This window comes from Phoca vitulina, unplaced genomic scaffold (assembly GCF_004348235.1).
Source record: "Phoca vitulina isolate PV1807 unplaced genomic scaffold, GSC_HSeal_1.0 scaffold46, whole genome shotgun sequence".
Lineage (NCBI taxonomy): Eukaryota > Metazoa > Chordata > Mammalia > Carnivora > Phocidae > Phoca > Phoca vitulina.
Window position 1 is genome coordinate 1563291 of NW_022589749.1, and position 17520 is coordinate 1580810.

Genomic DNA, 17520 nt, shown 5'->3' on the forward strand with positions numbered 1-17520 from the left:
AGTTCCAATCCTGTTAATATATGGTTTCCATGCTCATCATGATCCGGCCCCTGCACACCCCTCCAATCTCAGCTCTTGGCACTTTCCTCTCTGGACTCCACCATAATGGACTACTTGTTCCTCCTGTAATATCCCTGTTCCTTCCCTGTCTCCAGGCCTTAGAACATTCCCACTGCCTGGAACCCTCTTCCCTCCCCTCCTCACCTGACAATAACTACTCATGGTTCAGGCTTTAGTTTGACCTCACCTTTTCTGGGAGGCCTTTTTTGACATCTCCCTGAGTCTAGTTGGGTGACCCTCAATGTGTTACCACGGCCCCCAGCCTCTATGCACCCCCTGTCCCTAGAAGGACTCACTTGGTCTTACAATTGTCTCTTCCTCCCCGAGCATTGAACTCCTTGGGGAGAGGACTCATGTCTCTGGAAACTGTATCCCGGCACCTCGGACAGAGCCTGATACATCTGTCATAGGTCATGAATAAATAGTTGTGAAATAAACATTTGAGCCTCTTAGTATCCTGGGTGCCTCCACCAGCATCATCTTGTATGGTCCTCCCAACAACCCTAGGAAACTGGCACTATTCTCCCCGATTTACAGGGAAGACTCAGAACAGTTAGTTACTTCCTCAAGGCCACCCAGAGTCTCAAACCCTGATCTGTCCAGCTTCAAAGCCTTTGCCCCTGTCACCCCACCAGTCCCCTATCTTCACTGTTGAAGGTTCCCTAAATTTAGAGCTGATGATGTCTCCTCCTCTCAGCTCTCTGCTCATTGCTGACATGACATAAATAGCCATGAATTTAGAGATCATTTATATTTCAAAATGAAAGGCTGGGTCTAAATGATTTAATTTGGCTGTCCATAGAGATCAAATGAAGCAGGAAACTGCTAGATGCCACTCAGGCTTTAGCTTCAATGCTATGACAGATCTGTGCGTGAATCCTGGTGCTGGCCCTTATGATCCTAAGTTTCTTAACTACTCTGAGTCTCAGTTTCCCCACCAGCTAAAAAAGATCTCTGATAATACTTATCCCATAAAGGTTCTATGAGGACTGAAGGAAGATGATCCACGGCAAGCACTTGGCATGGCACCTAGCATATAATCAGGGCTCGACACATATTAGCAGTCATTATTATTATCAGTTGTTATTACTATTACTATTTTGGTTCTTATTTTTTTTTTTTTTTTTTTTGCCCTGCAGTATGTAAGTAGACACCTGTCCTCCCTAACTCATCTGGGAATTTCACTGCCTGTTCTCGGAGATACTGACATTTGTTCTGACCCAGCCCTGGCTCCCTGGCAGGCTTGGGTGTGAACTGAGGCCAGGGATGTCCCAGGGCAGGCAAACCAGAGGCTCCGTGGAGATGCCAAGCTGTTTGTCCAGAACTGAAGTGGGCTATGTGTTGGGGACAAAGGGCGCCCTGTCCTTGAAGAAACCGTTAACTGCTTCACTGCTAAGGCTTTGCTTATCATTCTGACATCTTGGCCACTTTGAGCAAAAGCAGACTCCCACCCCCAGAAGAAAGAAGACCCCACTGTTAGCATGAGAATGTACCAGCAAATCTCTTCCACCCCTCCTGCATCTGCCTCATTATATGCTCCTGAGGAAAAGGACCGTGCCATTTTCCTTTCTCCAGCACCAAGCTGAATGGCTGGCTTCTAGGAGGTGCCTGATAACCAGGAGACGGATAAGTAGCTGAATGAATGATAGAGAGTCAATGATCAGCGATTTCTACTAGCTGTAATTGTGACATTATCCTCAGTGATTAGCATTTTGCTGTGATTTCTTGAATGAGAGGGTAAGGGGGTAATGACGTAGAGTTTACACCTGGCTCATAAGCTGCTGCATGCAAGGTTCTCTGCAGGAAAACTGCATCTAGCAAGGTGTGAAGATACCCACACTCACACACAGGCACACATGTACACACTGCAGGTGTATGGGAACCCTCTGTACTCTCCACACCCACAACCTCCCCCCCTCTCCACATCTCACATAAGAGCGTGAACCTCCACTGACACGTCATCACCCCGGAGTCCACGGTTTCCATTAGCGTTCACTCTTGGGAACCCAATGGGTTTTGATAAATGTAAACTATGGATCTGTGCTCCACCTGTTCATCCCTCTCTAACCCCTGGCCCCTCTACATCTCTCTACCCACTGATCTGCTTACTGTCTCCTTAGTTTTGCCTTTTCCAGAATGTCATAGAGTTGGAATTGTACCATAGGTAGCCTTCAGACTGGTTTCTTTCATAGATTTAAATTTCCTCCACGTCTTTTCATGGCTTGATAGCTCATTTCTTTTTAGTGCTGAATAATATTCCCTTGTCTGCATGTACTACAGTTTATTCACCTACTGAAGAATGTCTTAGGTGTTTCCAAGTTTGGGCAATTATGAATAAAGCTGCTACAAACATCCAGGAGCAGGTTTTTGTGTTGACACAAGGTTTCGGTACATTTAAATGTTTTAACATGACCGCAACTTTAAATGAATTTAATGTTAGACTTTCTCCTGGTAAAACTGATACTTGTTTTTTCCTGCCCATCTCCATCCTTCCTGATATCAGTACCCTGACGTTTCCTTCAGACAACTGGACCTCCCCCAACTTTTGTGTATGTGGGAAGACTACTCACTAACCCTGAGGGTAGCATGTGACATATTCTTGCCAAGAGCACAGCGTCTCCTGGGCCAGAGTGACTGGTCCAAGGGTGGGCAAATGACCCAAGATGGGCCAAGCAGAAACAATGAGAATCTGCCCTGGTATTTTGCTGAAATTTTTGGGAAAGGGCATTCTCCTTCCATTGGCTGGCTAAACAGATAGAATGGTTAACATATGTGAATGCTGTTGGCATATGTGCCATGCTTTGGGAGGGTCTGCTTGAGAATGAAGCCAATAGAGGGAAGCAGAAATGAGAGGTGTAATGGGGAAGGCAGATTCTCAATGATGTATTTTTGAGTCCCTGGATCCAGCTGTACCTGAAGCTGATATCTTTGGATTCCCCCCCCCCCCCCACCCCGCCCCCCGCCCAAATGATGTCAGTTTGAGTTTTCTCTCTCTTGCAAATCAAAGCCTCCTGGGTTATGGGTGGGAAGTGCATGGGTACGGGGCTAAGGTGAGAGACTGAGATGGTAGAGCTAAGGCAGAAACCCCTCCCCCCACCCCTCCTCCAGCCCAGGTGCACTGACCTTGACTCTCTGCCCCTGCTGGTGGGGGAGAGATTCTCCAGAGTGGCTCCCTTGTTCTGGGGTGAGGAGGTGGTGAAGGAGTTCCCTGAATCGGAGGTATTACCACAGTTGAGCTCCCGGCTCTTGGTGAGGCCCTCACTGGGGCTCCCCTTCTCTTGACCCCGTGACCTGGCTGAGCTGATTTGCGTGGAGGGTGGTGACGAGGTGTCATTGCCTGAGTCATACTCCTGGGAGCGTCCTCGGGAGGTGGTGAGCGGGCTGGCTGTTTTGGTAAAGAGGTCAGCTGCAGACCCCGACCCAGTGATCTGAAAGCAAAAACACCCGTTGGACACTGCTGATCGCTGGGCCTGTGCACTGTGTCTAAATAACCAAGAAATGTTTACCGTCATGATGCACTGTAACGAAAGGAAAGAGAGAGAGAGAGAGAGAGAGAGAGAGAAGAGGAAAGAGAGACGCCAAAAAAAACAAAAGCACAAATTCCTGAAAGAATTCCACAGAAAGGAGATATTTTTTTACCCCCTGTTAGAATAACTGGAAGATTTAAGTATCATGCAGAGAAAAAGCATGCGATCCAGATTAAACCAAAGAAAAAGGAAATTATACAAAATTTAATTTCTAATGAATTAACTCAAACAAAAGAGACAACTCAATCGAAACGGGGGTGTGTCACACCCTTAACCTAAAACAATAATAAAAATGAAGGAAGGGGAAGGGGAGAAGAAATGGGACAATGGGCATGAAAAACATATATCTTTTAACTTAAAAAAAAAAAAGAGAGATAAAGCCAAAATTTTAAACTTCAACCAAATCCTCAACGAATTTGACTTTTTTTTTTTTTTTAAAGAAAAAGTTCCCTGAATAGAACCCTAAACAAATATCGCATGGGGAAAAGAAATGAAATAAAGAGAGTTTTTTTTTTTTTTTAAATATAAAGTCAAGGTCACAAAATGACATTTTAGTAGTTTTCAACTAAAGGGGAAAAGAAAGGGGGGCAAAAAAAATGGAAGTCAAATAGTCTGACTGAAAACAAACGAAAAAAAAGCTCTCTACGGATATTTGTGTGTGTCCTTTTCCCCCTGGAGAAGGTAGCTAAGGCTCTCGAGTGGCTTCTAATAAATTCTCTCATGTCTTTGCGGATTATATCCACTTACCAAGCAAGAGCTCCTCCTTTAGTAGGTAGGTAAGGTGTAAGAGAAAGGGAAGAGCGGGCAACGTGAGTCCATCATTAGAGTCGAAAATGACAAGAAAAAACACACACCTTTCTGCACACCCTCGCACTTGGCCCTGAGCTTTGAGTTTTGGTTTTTCAGTGTTCCTACTAGGTGAGGCATCAGTTCTGTTTGGTTTTCTCAGCAAGGGGACCTCAAGCCATCAACACTAACCTCGTCAGTCCCTTGGTGCCCAAGTTGGATCAAGAAACTCTTGCTGAAAATGCAGTGGGGGCTAGAGCTTGCCTCTGTGGAGGTGTCAAGATCTCGAGGATGTGCTTGGGACAAAGGGCGTTGGGAGGGGCTTGGACATTTGGCCTTGGGGTGAGTGGGAATGGGGAGGTCTTCCCAGAGTCCTGTGTGGGTCTGATCTGGGACAGATGAAGGAGGAACGGAGGTTGAGCCAGCTCTTGGGAAGGCAGTGGTGTATTCAGAAGCACAGTGCATGGTTTTCTTTAAACGTTCAGACCAGTGTCACAGCTGTGATGACACCGTGGTCCCTGCCAACAGTACCATGCTTATTTAGCTGTGGGCAAGAGGGACTCCTGCCCTGGGCCTCCTCAGGCGATAACCATCCTCAGGCAGCAAGAAATCTGTGGGGCCGGGAGGACACTACCTGGAAACCACTTTCCCTGAGAGCACCTTATGGGTCTCTGAGATCCCAGAATTCTCTGTTTAAATGGCCTCTGAGCCCCCTTCCAGGGTCTCTGCAGGCTCATCCGTGGATCTCTTCTACTGGGGACATACCATGCTTCAGATGTGCACGCTCTCAGGTCCAAGGGTGGCCATCTGGACAGAGCTTTGATGTCCAGGCTGAGGTGTCCACGTGCACGTGTGGGAGGCCCATGGTGTTGGTTGGTGCAAGCGGTAGGAGGAGAAAGGGAGGGGCCAGGGCCTTGAGGCAGGGTCCCCAACCCCCGCCCCCCCGCCACACTGCCATGTTGTGGCCGGCCACTCCGAGGGGTATGAGATTCTAAAATCAAACCTGACTTCCCAGATCCATTTTCAAGGTACGTTTGCCAAGACAGGAGGACGTATCATGTTCATGTTTGCTGGCTTGATTTATAAACATTGAGATGTAGAGTGTGTGGGACTCCTTCTCTACTCTTGCCCTGGGCCCCACGCATATTAGCAAGGCCTCACCATCAAGGGTCTGCTTCCCTCCCACCCCTCATTCCTTGTACCTTGGGCCTAAAGGAGTGGGACTTTGGGGCTTTCTTAGAGAACCATGTCTGCCTTCTCAGCAATTGGTCATGAGGGTGACACACAGAGATACCAGAGCTGTGAGGGTAACAGCAAACTCTGGCAGCTCAGGATGTCAGCTTCTGGACGGGGGAGGCGGAACTTCCTTTGTGCATTCTCCCATGAGGCTTTGCACACAGACAAGGTGATGGTCCAGCTTTACCAAGTTCTACCCAGCACAGCTACTGCTTTATCTGCCTGGTGACCTGGCGAGCTTTGCTTTGGGACAAGGGACCTCAAAAGAATATTGCTCAACTGGAGTTTTGTTAAGTGAGACTTCTTTAAAAACAATGTAAAGGCCCTGTTCCCATTCAGCTCCTCCTTTTTGTCTTCCCATCTGCAGTATGGATGCTGTATCTTGCCCCCCTCTGGGCGTTCAATGGCAACATGTGTATTTCTACCACCTCCGTCAGGAATGAGAAAGCATCATGGGGTCTGATGGGCTCTCGGACTGGGCCTTGATCCAAGAATGGGTACAGATAATCTTTGCCTCAGAGATGGTGAATGTTTGGTGGCCAGTGAATCAGGCAAGCCCTTTTGGAGGGGGCCAGGCTGGAAGATCTCTAATGAAGGGGCCTGTGAGTATGACGGCTTCCATTATCTATCCATTATAACTGACTCGATACCTGGGGGCATCCAGGCTGGCCTTCCTCTCCCCAAGTCCTTGTTCCCAGCCCTGACTACCAATTTCAAAGCATCTGTCCTGGTGCATCATGGGCCCCCATGGGCAAGGATTTCCTGAGTGTGAGCCCCCTCTAGGCTAGTGGATACAGAAGGGAACCCTGCCCTGTTCACCTTCTCATCCCTACACCCTGAGATCACAGACACACTTTCAGCACGTCTCCACCTGACCATGACCATACCCACATGTAACTTGTGTAATTAGAACTGAGAACTATATCAAGCATCATGCTTTTCCATCCTTTCCAGAAAACAGAGATAAAGGTCGTCTGCAATGTTCTCATTGGGTTGACCCTGGTGCCTGAAAATACCAACATCTCCTGTTTGTTTAAAAGTCCCATTTCTTTGGATGAATATAAATTCTTCAACATGGATGACAATATAATTTACAACACAACCTGGAGTATTTCACAGGCCTCATCTCTTCCAAATACCCCCACTGTGGCCCCCATAACCTAAGCCGATCGGTTAGAATTTTCTTGGTTCTGTCACCACATCTCGCTCTCCCAACCCCAGGCCATTTGCACATGCCATTTCCTCTGCCATTTCCCCTGCCACTCTTCCCCATTACTTCATTTCATATGGCTAAATTTCTACATCCTCCAGGTTACATACCACCTCCTCTAGAAAGCCTTCTCTAACCCCCCAGGTCAGGATGGCACAACACTCCATCGTTCATTCATTTGATCTTTCATTCATTTTACTCTTTCAAAAATGAGTGGCTTCTGTATGCCACAGCACTGTTACTCAGTGGGGTAATTGCTTGTTTTATTGCCTGTCTCTCCATCTGAGTGGGAGTCTGTTGAAGGCAGAGGCCATGCATGACCAGTTCAGTATTGTGCCCAAGTAACCAGCAGTGCCTGGCACAGAGTAAGTGCTCACTAAATCTGGCTAAATGAACAAACCTGCTCCATAGCCCTTTACAAGCCTGAGCTCGGAAGCCGGGGCCCATCCTAACTTGATTCAGTGGTTAAGATGGCTGAGTGATCAGGCCCTGGTGAGGTCCAACTGGGTAACTGCCAACTTCGGCAACTTGATGGCTTTTTAAAGGAGGGACTGGCGCCCCTCATATTCAAAGTCGTTCTAAAAAACTAGGTGGATTCTTGGCTGAAGGCTGGTGTCTTGAGACCAGCTCAGGGCTGGCTGTGTGATCAAGAGATAAACTTTAGAACTGAGTTCCAGGTGCAGGCCTGTGGCAGAGAGAAGGAATACCCTCTGTTCTTCCTCTCCTTCCTGGCCCCGCCTCAGATCCAGCATCCTTAGAGAAAGCCCCCAGAGGCTCTGTCTACACATTCTCAACAGCCTAAGTTCCAGGCTGAGGTGGGAAGCTCCAGATCGAGAAGACTTCCAGATGAGACAAGCTATGATTGGTCTCCTTACTTCCCTTCCACGGTCTACTACCCTGGCAAGTCAGCTTAAAAAATGGGCTGGGGCTGGCCATTTGCACATAACAGGGCTGTTAGCCTGTACTTTGTTCAGATTATAAAAAGGTGCTCCTTCTGGGTCAGGAGTGAGAAAAAGATGCTCCCTCTGGCCAGACAAATCTGGATAGTTTAATGGCCTCTTTGTTTCAGACTCCACCTTCTCCAGAGCTCTCTATTCACTCTACGCAAAGAGGAGGAAAGATATCGAGGGGAGCCAAAGACAGAATGTGTGTGTGTGTGTGTGTGTGTTTGGGGTGTGTGTGTGTGTGTGACAGCCACGATAATGCAAAGGAGACCTTCATGACAGGCCCACAACAGAGGCCTCTGTGTTCTTGTCTCTGCTCCTTCCTAGACAAGTACTCGCTCACGTAAGATGCCAACAGTTGTCTACTCATTGACATGACAACATGGCTCCTACTTGCTCCTCATTTACATAACAGCCCTCTCAAAATTCATCTTTGAAGAATTCTTCATCTGTTGGGAATTTCTCTTCTAAGCATTAACTGACCTTTGCCCTTGTCCTCCCAGCTAGGCTGCAAAACACTGCTCAAGATACTTGCTAGGAGGAGTCATTCTAGACCCACCATTGTCCAGTAACAATGCCCTCATGGTACCTGGGGCCCCTGTTTAAGACCTGGAACCCTCATACCAGGAAACTCTTCTTTGGTCTACTCTGGCCCCTTCCTCCATATCGGCCTTGTTCTTCTTTCCCTATCTTCACAAAGGCCTACCTGTGGGGCCTGGCCTAAAAACTCAGCCCCTGTAAGATCTGCTTAATTACCAAGTGAAAACTAAACCAAAACAAAACATCTGTCGTAATATGGATTATCCCTAAAATCAAGACAGGAATTTGAATGCTAGTAGGTGATCTGAGAGGACAAGGAACTTCTATAGGGGAGTGGGAAAATGAGATGAGGGAGAAGAAGCACCAATGAAAGATGGGTTATCAAACCAGCTACCATGGAGGGCAGCTGGAGGACACTCTGGGAGCCAGTGAGGAACTGACCCAACCGAGGAGGGAGCTGGGGTATTTATACACCCATGCCCCATCACTCATAGTTTGAAGGCTGCACCCAGTGGGTGTCAATTCTCTAGGGTGTCCATACTGCCACACGGCCAAGCAAAGCAGTCTTTGGCGGCCAGAGAGCATCTTCCGGAAGCTGGAGGTTGGCCGTGTGCCCTGAAGCGCGGAGGGTGAAGGGATATAAATGAACAGCGTCTGCTTCAACCCCCCAAATCACCATTAGAAAACTGACAGGCCAAGTTATGTTTTGTTTCAGCTACGTTTTCTTCAGCCCACTTAGTACCTATGTACTTGGATACATAGCCTGCTTGACAGTAACTCTGAATTAACTGCCAACATTGTAGAATGGGGCAGTTTCACAATACAGCTCTATTTCTAGTTTATGCTGAAGAATAAGATCTGACAATGCTGGGTCCACATCCTTGCTCGCTAATAATCAGCTCGAGAGAATTGCAGCTGCCCGTTTTAGGCTTTTCTGGTGCCCAGCCCCACGAGATCCCAGTTGCTTATATCTGTTAACTGCCTGGCCCCTAAGACGTCTGAGTCTGTAACCCTCAGTGTTTGCTGCCACCCTGACGACTCCAAAGTCACCACAAACACAGTGCTTCCTCTATGCTCCATCTTTCCCTTCCAGAACTATGAGAATGGATTGCTCCATTGTCCCCAGCTTGATCCTTTTCATCCCTCTTGGGCTTTTGCCAGTGGAAGGAACCAGGAGACCAGAGCCATCAAGCCATATCCAGACTCTGGAGCTATGACAAGCTCTTCCCTTCTGGATCAGGATGGCCAATCTCAGATTTTCTTCCCCCCTAAGGACATACTGTATTTCACAAACTAATGGCCACTGGAAGAAAGCAAACAAGCGTTTCCCCTTTACTCCCTTGGCCCCCTCCAATGTGAAGCTCCGATTCTTTTTTTTCTCTCTTGAAATCATAAGCTTGACTCATCTCCTTGTTCCTTAATATACTCCACGTTAACACTTGGGTTTTTCTAATAAGTAATTAAATCCCCCCACCACAAACTCCAGCTCCTGGCATTTCAATGAGAGTCTCTCTCAGCCCTCCAGGGAGGCTGGCACTGTTATTTATTGTTTTTGTTTCAAATCATTATTTAATCAAGAACGGGGAAAAAAGGCAACCTCTCACTTACACTTCAAAATTTAATTTCAGCTGAATTCTGAGATCAAGAGGCAGCACGGCCTAATAGGTTACAAAAATACAATCAAGAAGAGAATTCCAATTAAACTGAACAAGTCCATTTACTGAGCTTCAAATGGCCCCATGGAGAGAAGTGGCTATAAATTTTTTTCCCCCTCCCTGCCATATGGGGGACTGGGAATTCTCATGTGAATATAGAGCTGCGTGGAGAGCTTTTAGCTCAAGGGTTCTGGTTATTCCTTAAAGAAAAAAAAATCCTTTTGTTCCACAAAGACATTAAGTTTATTTTCCTTGCTGTTGTTCATCTTCCTTTGTACACTAATTAGGAAGACAGAAAAAGAATGGGTTCGTTGACCTTTGGGAGTCTGCGTGAGAGGAGGCGGGATGTGGGGACGGCAAGAAGATAACAGAGTCCTTCAGGGCTGGGGCGATCCCACGGGGCAGCGCACTGCAATTGACCTTGGGCCACAGGATGTGGCCTGGCCACCTCTGTCTGTGCATCTCCCCACCCTGGGCAGGAAGCTGAGGGGAAATGGCAGCTTCGGGGGCCCCCAGCCCACCGGTTCTCAAAAATCTCAATATGGATCCAGTCAGACAAATTCTGTACCAGCCCAAATTGAAATGGAGAATAGTTAAGTTCAATGTAATGAGTTTTTCATCCAGCTAAATGCATTTGATTTAAGGGCTCATCCTTTCTTCGGAGGCCATGTCGGTACTACCTTTTCTGGTGGTAAGACGTCACTTTGTGATAGAAAATGGTGGTTTTCTTTTATTCTGAATGGACGTGGTAGAAGTAAAAGTTGACAATGCTATGCCCACTTTCCATTTTAAAAAAACCCAACAACCACAACAGGTCCCACAAAGTCCCCATCTCATACTGCCCTTCCTCTGCATTCTGGTCCCTCTCTTCTCGAAACTGCAGTGAATGGTGTGGCACCTTTGAGTCTCTTGGCTGAGCGAGAGCTTGAAGGTTTTTGCAGAATGTGTGAGAGCCTGGGTCAGGGGTCTGAAGGCCAGGGCCACCATATGCTTTCCCCTTAGCCTCCTTGTTCTGAAATTCACCTCAGATTGTGGATATGATTAAGCTTTTTGAACCCAGAGATACTTCAAAACCATCACATCTGGGTTTATTAGGAGCAAGCTTAATAAAACCACTGAGATGACAAATAATAATGCCAGCAACGATTGCATATTGAGTGTTAGTTATGTCCCAAGCATTGGGCTAAGTTTCTCACACAGAACTGAAACTGCATGAGGGTAGGATCCTTGTCTGTCTTGCTCACTGCTGTTCCTCCAGTGCCTGGAACAGTGCCTGGCACACAGTAGGTGCTGAATACACATTTCTCAAATGAACGGATACTCCAACTCGCTCCATCCTCACAACCTATGAAGTAGGTTGAGCTAAAAGCTCTCCACGCAGCTCTCATAATCATATTAGCCCCAAGTATAGATGAGGACACTGAGGCCCAGGGAAGTGAAATGACACAAGGGAAGTCATGTCATTAAGCACCTGGACTCTGGGGGCAGAATTTCTGGGTTTGGATCCTAACTTCTCCATTTCATTTAGCTGCTCTTCACTGAGTTGTTCTAGGCCATAGAACATGGCCGTCATTTTCTAGGTGCCCACTAAAATGGGCGTATTAGTGGAAACTCCCTTGAAGGGCTATTATAAGAAATAGGTGAGATGGTACATGTACAGAGTTCAGTCTAGCACCTGGCACACAGTAGGTGCTCAGTTGGCATTGGTTTTTGTTGCTACCCAGGGTCACCCGGAGTCGCCCAGGGAGACAAGATCAAGAACCCCAGAGTCTACAGATCTGCCCCAAAGCCCATGACTTCATCACTGCGCTCTGCTGCCTCCTCCTGTTGACAGATTTCATGAGGCCCTCTTTTATGGACCCCAGGTTCTTTCTGCTCTCCTTCTTGTTCTTGTTCCTCTCCTTCTTCTTCCTCTTCTCTTTTACCTTCCTCTTCCTTTTCTTCCTCCTCTTCTCTTTCTCCTTCCTCTTCTTTCTCTTCTTCCTCCACTTCTCCTCTCCTCTTTCTTCTTCCTCTTCTTTCTCTTCTACTTCTTCCCTTTCTCCTCCTCCTCCTTCCTCTTCTTGTCATGGCATCTGCAGGTTTTTGTTGGCAAAGAATACATGGCAACTATTGGCCCAAGCTGGAGGCAGGAGGAGGAGAAAAGGAGCCTGTGCTTCTCCTTGGTCTAGCTTCCATTGTGATCAGCCCTCTTCCAGATTCCCTCTCCAGTGAGGGCAGACTTGACAGAGAGCCCCATGCCAACAGCGAAAAGGCTTGGCCAAACCTTGGTGCCACCAACCTCTCTGTCATCCAATCGGTACTCTGGCTATCACAGTAACCTTCTGAGACACAAGCCATGATTCATACCAGCTCCCCTTCCTCCCAACTGGGCCACCTACCGAAGTCACTTCAGCTCTGTGAACCTGTTTTCCCATCTGAAAAATGGTGATAATAATTGCATCTATCTCAAAGAACTGCTTTGTGGATCAAATGGCAATAACAACAACAACTGGGTAGAGTATGGGATAGTTTCTAATGCTGCTTTACTTTTGTTCTAACAAAAGTGCCTGGTACATAGAGGTATCTCCCCCTCCCTTTATTCATCAGTCATCTCAATTTGGTGAACCCATCCTTTAAAGCCCAGCTCAAATGTTCCCTGTTTTTGTAAAGCCCTCTCAGGCACCAAGACAGCACTGTCTTGTCCTTTCCCTGTGGTCTTTCTCGACATTGTACTTACTTCCATCACCACCAGGGTTGATAGTCTGGATATTCAGCAACTGGTGGGGTGTGGACATTGCCTCATCCGAAGGTAGCTGGCCTTGGTGCTGACAGCTGTCAGGTATCACTCTAGTTGCTGAGCTGTGAGGAGGTCCCGAGGTACAGGGGAGGGAGGGGGTGGCTTTGGTGACTCAGGGGGATAGGGTGGTGACAGGGTCTATTAACCAACTAGGGCGCAAGTTTTTGAATATTCGACAACTGAGGAGGAAATGGTGCTCACTGACTCAATCTCAGCCCTAATTACAACACTTATCTCACTGTAGTGCAGTCTTCTGTTGACTATCAGACTGAGCCCTGGAGTTCAGGAAGAGTGTTTTATTCATCTCTGTCTCCCTGATGCCTTGAACAGAGATGGTTGAGTGGAGATAAAGAACATGAATGAGGCTGTGAAGGGTCCCTAAATCATCTCCTTGGGACCCTCCATTTGGATTTGGGTTCTGACTGAGCAAGAGGGCTTCAGGTTATCTTTAGCTCACCAACTAGGATTTCAATAAGACACAACCCTGAATTTGCATATTCATATATGCAAATATGCCCCTTGATGTAATGTGCCTATCCTTGATTTTTTAAAGAGCCGTGTATTGGAAATACCTGCAGTGGAGTGTGGCAGGAGCCAGGGCATAGAAGACCCTCCACACTCAGGCTCCTGCTTATCCCCAGAACCCCAACTCTTGCCCTGGAATTCTGCTTCCATCCCCGACTCCAGTCTTTGTTTCCCGCTTCCTTTGGCTGATTCTTGCTCACCACTAGTTTCTCAGTTGTTGCCTTCTCTGCCCCAACCTAATGCTAACCCTAGTATCCCTTCCCTGCCTTCCACCTCCCACCCCATCTCACCATCTCTGCATTAATTGTTGTGTGTTGTCTTTTACAGTTTTTACCTTGTCTGTCTCACTTCTCTTAAGAAGGCACAGACTGTTCTATATTCACCGGATCCTGAGAGCCATGGCGGAGCTGACCCTTGATAGATGTTTTGGGAGATAATTGGTAGATTTGAATGAGTGATTGGATGGATTCTTCAGGGGCAGTGACTCTGCTGTTCTCTTCAACAGGGAGCTCAGGAAAATCCTGGGCCAGGACTCTCAGAAAACCTGGGGTCCAACCTGGCACCTTTGTCCAACTCTGCCTTTTGCAGGAGAGAGGAGGAGAAAGGGTCTAGCGTGGAGGGCACTCAGAGGGCTAGACTTGGGGGTATCTGATGCCCCCAGAAGTCAGGCAACCAGGAATGGGGTGGGGTGAGCCATTAGGGCTGCAGCTGCTATTTGGGACAGAGGAAGCTGAGAGCAGAGGAAGCTGGCGGCCGGGGGGGATGCCTGGCTCTGGTCCCAAGTCGTGCACGGACTAGCCTGGACCTGGAGCTGTACTATTATTACTACGACTACTCCTACTATTACCAGTGCTAACTATTGTCGCTACCCCATTGTTATACCCATGGTTACTCTCACTGCTGCCACTACTATTATTAGCAGCGAGCATGAAGTAGCATTTCCCCACTTGTCTGTTGCAATCTAAAACCTTTACTTAGGAGCACCTGGGTGGCTCAGTCATTAAGCGTCTGCCTTCAGCTCGGGTCATGACCCCGGGGTCCTGGGATCGAGCCCCGCATCGGGCTCCCTGCTCGGCAGGAAGCCTGCTTCTCCCTCCCCCATTCCCCCTGCTTGTGTTCCTGCTCTATCTCTCTCTGTCAAATAAATAAATAAAAATAGTAAAAAAAAATAAAACCTTTACTTACATCAAGTCCCTGAATCTCCATACCATACCTCCTAGGAGGCAGGTCTCATTGTTCTGCAGATTTACAGAAAACTGAGGCACAGAAAGTTTATGGAACTTGCTCAAGGTCCCAAGGTTGGTAAGTGTAGAGGCGTGAGCACCCAGGATGCTGTAGTCGTAACACCCACGAATATTTGCTGAGTTCTTCCCCTGTGCCAAGCACTGGGATCAACCGTTTACAATATTACTTTGCTTTTGTCCACACTGCAGGGTTTTTGAAGAAGAGACTTATTCTCTGCATTTTTTTAACATATGAGGAAACAGGGATTCAGAAAGGTTTAAGTAACTCTCCGTATCTCAGAGCCAGGATTTGACGGCATCATCATAGCCCCGTGTTTTGAAAGATTCCAACTTGACATAGCCCATGGAAGTCATTTCTCTTCTCTGAGTCTCAGGTTCTTAGTCTCTTTTCTTGGAATCAGGGCACTGAGCTGGGTGAGCTCTTAACGCCTGTCCCTTCTAGGTATGGGTGAGCTCTCAGCTCTTCTGATAGGGGTTGGGCCCATGGGAGACACCGAGGCTTCAAGAACCAACAGCCAGTCTGGCTCCTCACCAGCTGGTGTGGGAGGACCCCACTTTTTTTTTTTTTTTTTTTTTTTAGGAACATCCAACCTTTCGCAACATCTTGACAGACCTAGCCTGTAGGGAACCATCCCAGGCAGGTGATCAAATAAGCCAGCTGCTCCCAATGGCTCTTTTTAGTGAGGGTCAGCGGGGGCCACCAAGTGGGCTGCCACAAATACCAGGACCAGAAAGACTGGATGATTTTGACTTGCTTCTTCTACTTCTTAGGCTTTTATTTTGAATTGATTTCTAACTTCGCAACAATTCTCCTGGGAGACAAATGAGATCATCATGCCCATTTTCCAGGTGAGGAAGTTGAAGCCGGGGGGGGGTAGAAGGAATTGTCCAGCCAAGCCAAGACTCCCACCCAGGCCTCCAGACTCTTTGCCGTGCTGGGAAGACCTTTTATAGGACATCAGTGGAGGGGGAAATGCAGGTGGGCGTTTTCCATCTGCAAAATACTCAGCAACCAAAGACACCTCTACAAAGGGGGGCGCTGGGAACATTGTGGATGCTAGGCAGAGGATTTGGGCAAAATGAGACCTTGGCGGCACAGGGTGCCTCAACTGGTAAAGAAGAATTTCCCAGAATGCACTGCAGGTGATAACTTGCGTCAACCAGGCCCAACTAGTGTTTATCATCGCCTTCCCTTCCTTGACCTTCCTGCAAGCACCCCGAGCTTCTCCTCACTTTCATCTCACCTGAAATTTACAACTTCACCCATAGCTAGAGGAGACAGGTCCCTTCCAGCGGCCAGCCGTGGTTGTAGGCTACGTCCATACTGCGTCTCCTCCCGCTTGTGTATCTGTCCCTTTAGCATCAACAAAAGGCCTTCGCGTACTTTATCTTACTGGATGTCCTCACCAATCCCATATGAAAGTGGTATTATTGCAAGTTTACCAATGAGAACACTGAGTTTCAAAGAAGGGAAGTGACTTTCCCAAAGCCACACAACTAGGGAGTAGCAAAGCTAGGACTTGAGTTCAGCTCCAACCCTGAATCCCTTGCTCAGGAAACTTCCTGGCATCAGACTGTCTGAAGTCACATTCCGGCTCCTCCTTGTGGACCTGAGGGAGCGTCACGTGATTCCATTCAATGCTGGGCTGCTAAATCGGATTCGTAACCTCTCTGAGCCTTGGTTTCTCGGTCCCATCTGTGGAAGGGACCAGGGAGAGCAGCCACGCCCTCGATGCCCTGAGACCTTGTGTGAACACATGAGAGGACACAGATCAAGCGCTAGGAGCTCCGTGAAGGAAAATTCTCATATACATTCAAGGCCGTGTTTCTATAGGTGAGATCAAATCCCGGCCGCTAATCAATGCTGCAGGCTAGCTGGCACCAAAGATGCAGACTTCACTGGAAAGCTGGAATGCCTCGGCCACATCACAGACCCCCTCTCTTCCTTCCTCCCCGAAGAAACCTGCTACAGTGCCTCACACATGCATTCCTGCAGGTATCACTCTGGACACCAGCGTGTATCTTTCAACGCTCCCCCGATAGAAAGCCTGGGTACTTTAGCTTTGCTTCCTCCCCCCAACCGAGTGCTGCCAAAGGCTGCTGAATGACCACTTTGTTAATCAATAAGGAGGTCTGAAAGCCAGTGGGGTGTTTGCCCAAAACTGAGTGAAAATGTGCCGTACACTGCCCTGAACTTGCGCCTTCACCTTGCCCCGAGGGTCACGGCCAAGACTGGCCGAGGAGGCCGTGTGGAATACTTACTACACCCCTGGCCGACAGCAGGCTGAGCATCCGGAGGGGCTGGCTGGGCGGGTGGCTGGAGCGGGCCTCGGGGCTGGCCTTGCCGAGGGTCCTGGAGCAGCGGCGGGAGTGCCTTCGGCGGGACTTCCGCCCTTCCTCGGGGGACCTGCCGCGGTGCCTGGGGGAGCGGGAGAGAGAGATGAGAGGGTCTTCGGAAGGGGAGTGTGGCAGAGAGGTGGCTGCAGGGCCCACAGGATCGGAGGGCTATAGGATGTGTCTGGGACTGCTTATATAAACGACACGTGCTTCCATCCATCTCTCCATCCACCCCCCCACCCACGACCTGCTCATTTGTTCATTCACTCCTTCTCTCATTTGTTCATTTGACAAATGTACCTGACTCTGTTTGGGGGGTGCTGGGGAGGCAGCTGGGAAGACAGAAAATGTCCCAGCCTGACTTGCTTTCATGTCCTGGGTGTGTGGGACTGTCTATCGGTATGTTTGTACATGACTGTGTGTATGTCTGGGTGTGTCCATCTGTGTTTGTCTATAAATATGATGACGCCTATCTGTATGTCTTCGAGTATGTGACTTGACCATCTGTAAAATAGACGCATCCCAGTGACTGCCACCCAAAACTTTTGAAAAAAGAGTAGCTGACAAAAATAACAAGGAGGCCTTCTGTAAGCCTGTCAGACCCTGGGCTGCCCTGTCTGCTGCGGAAAGTGAAGGAATCTCTGACTCTTTAAGGGTATATTTTAGACTCTGCTGGC

General features: G+C 48.2%; 1 protein-coding gene across 2 annotated transcripts in view; it reads right to left on the bottom strand.

The window, feature by feature from the left end:
• SRRM4 (serine/arginine repetitive matrix 4) overlaps positions 1-17520 on the bottom strand; it is a 151350-nt gene that overhangs the window by 10759 nt on the left and 123071 nt on the right. For both annotated transcript variants that reach the window (XM_032431505.1, XM_032431504.1), the window contains 2 exons: positions 16769-16925; positions 3184-3488 (listed from right to left, as the gene is read on the bottom strand). In XM_032431505.1, the coding sequence (XP_032287396.1) occupies positions 3184-3488; positions 16769-16925 (462 nt within the window). The remainder of the gene's footprint in view (positions 1-3183; positions 3489-16768; positions 16926-17520) is intronic.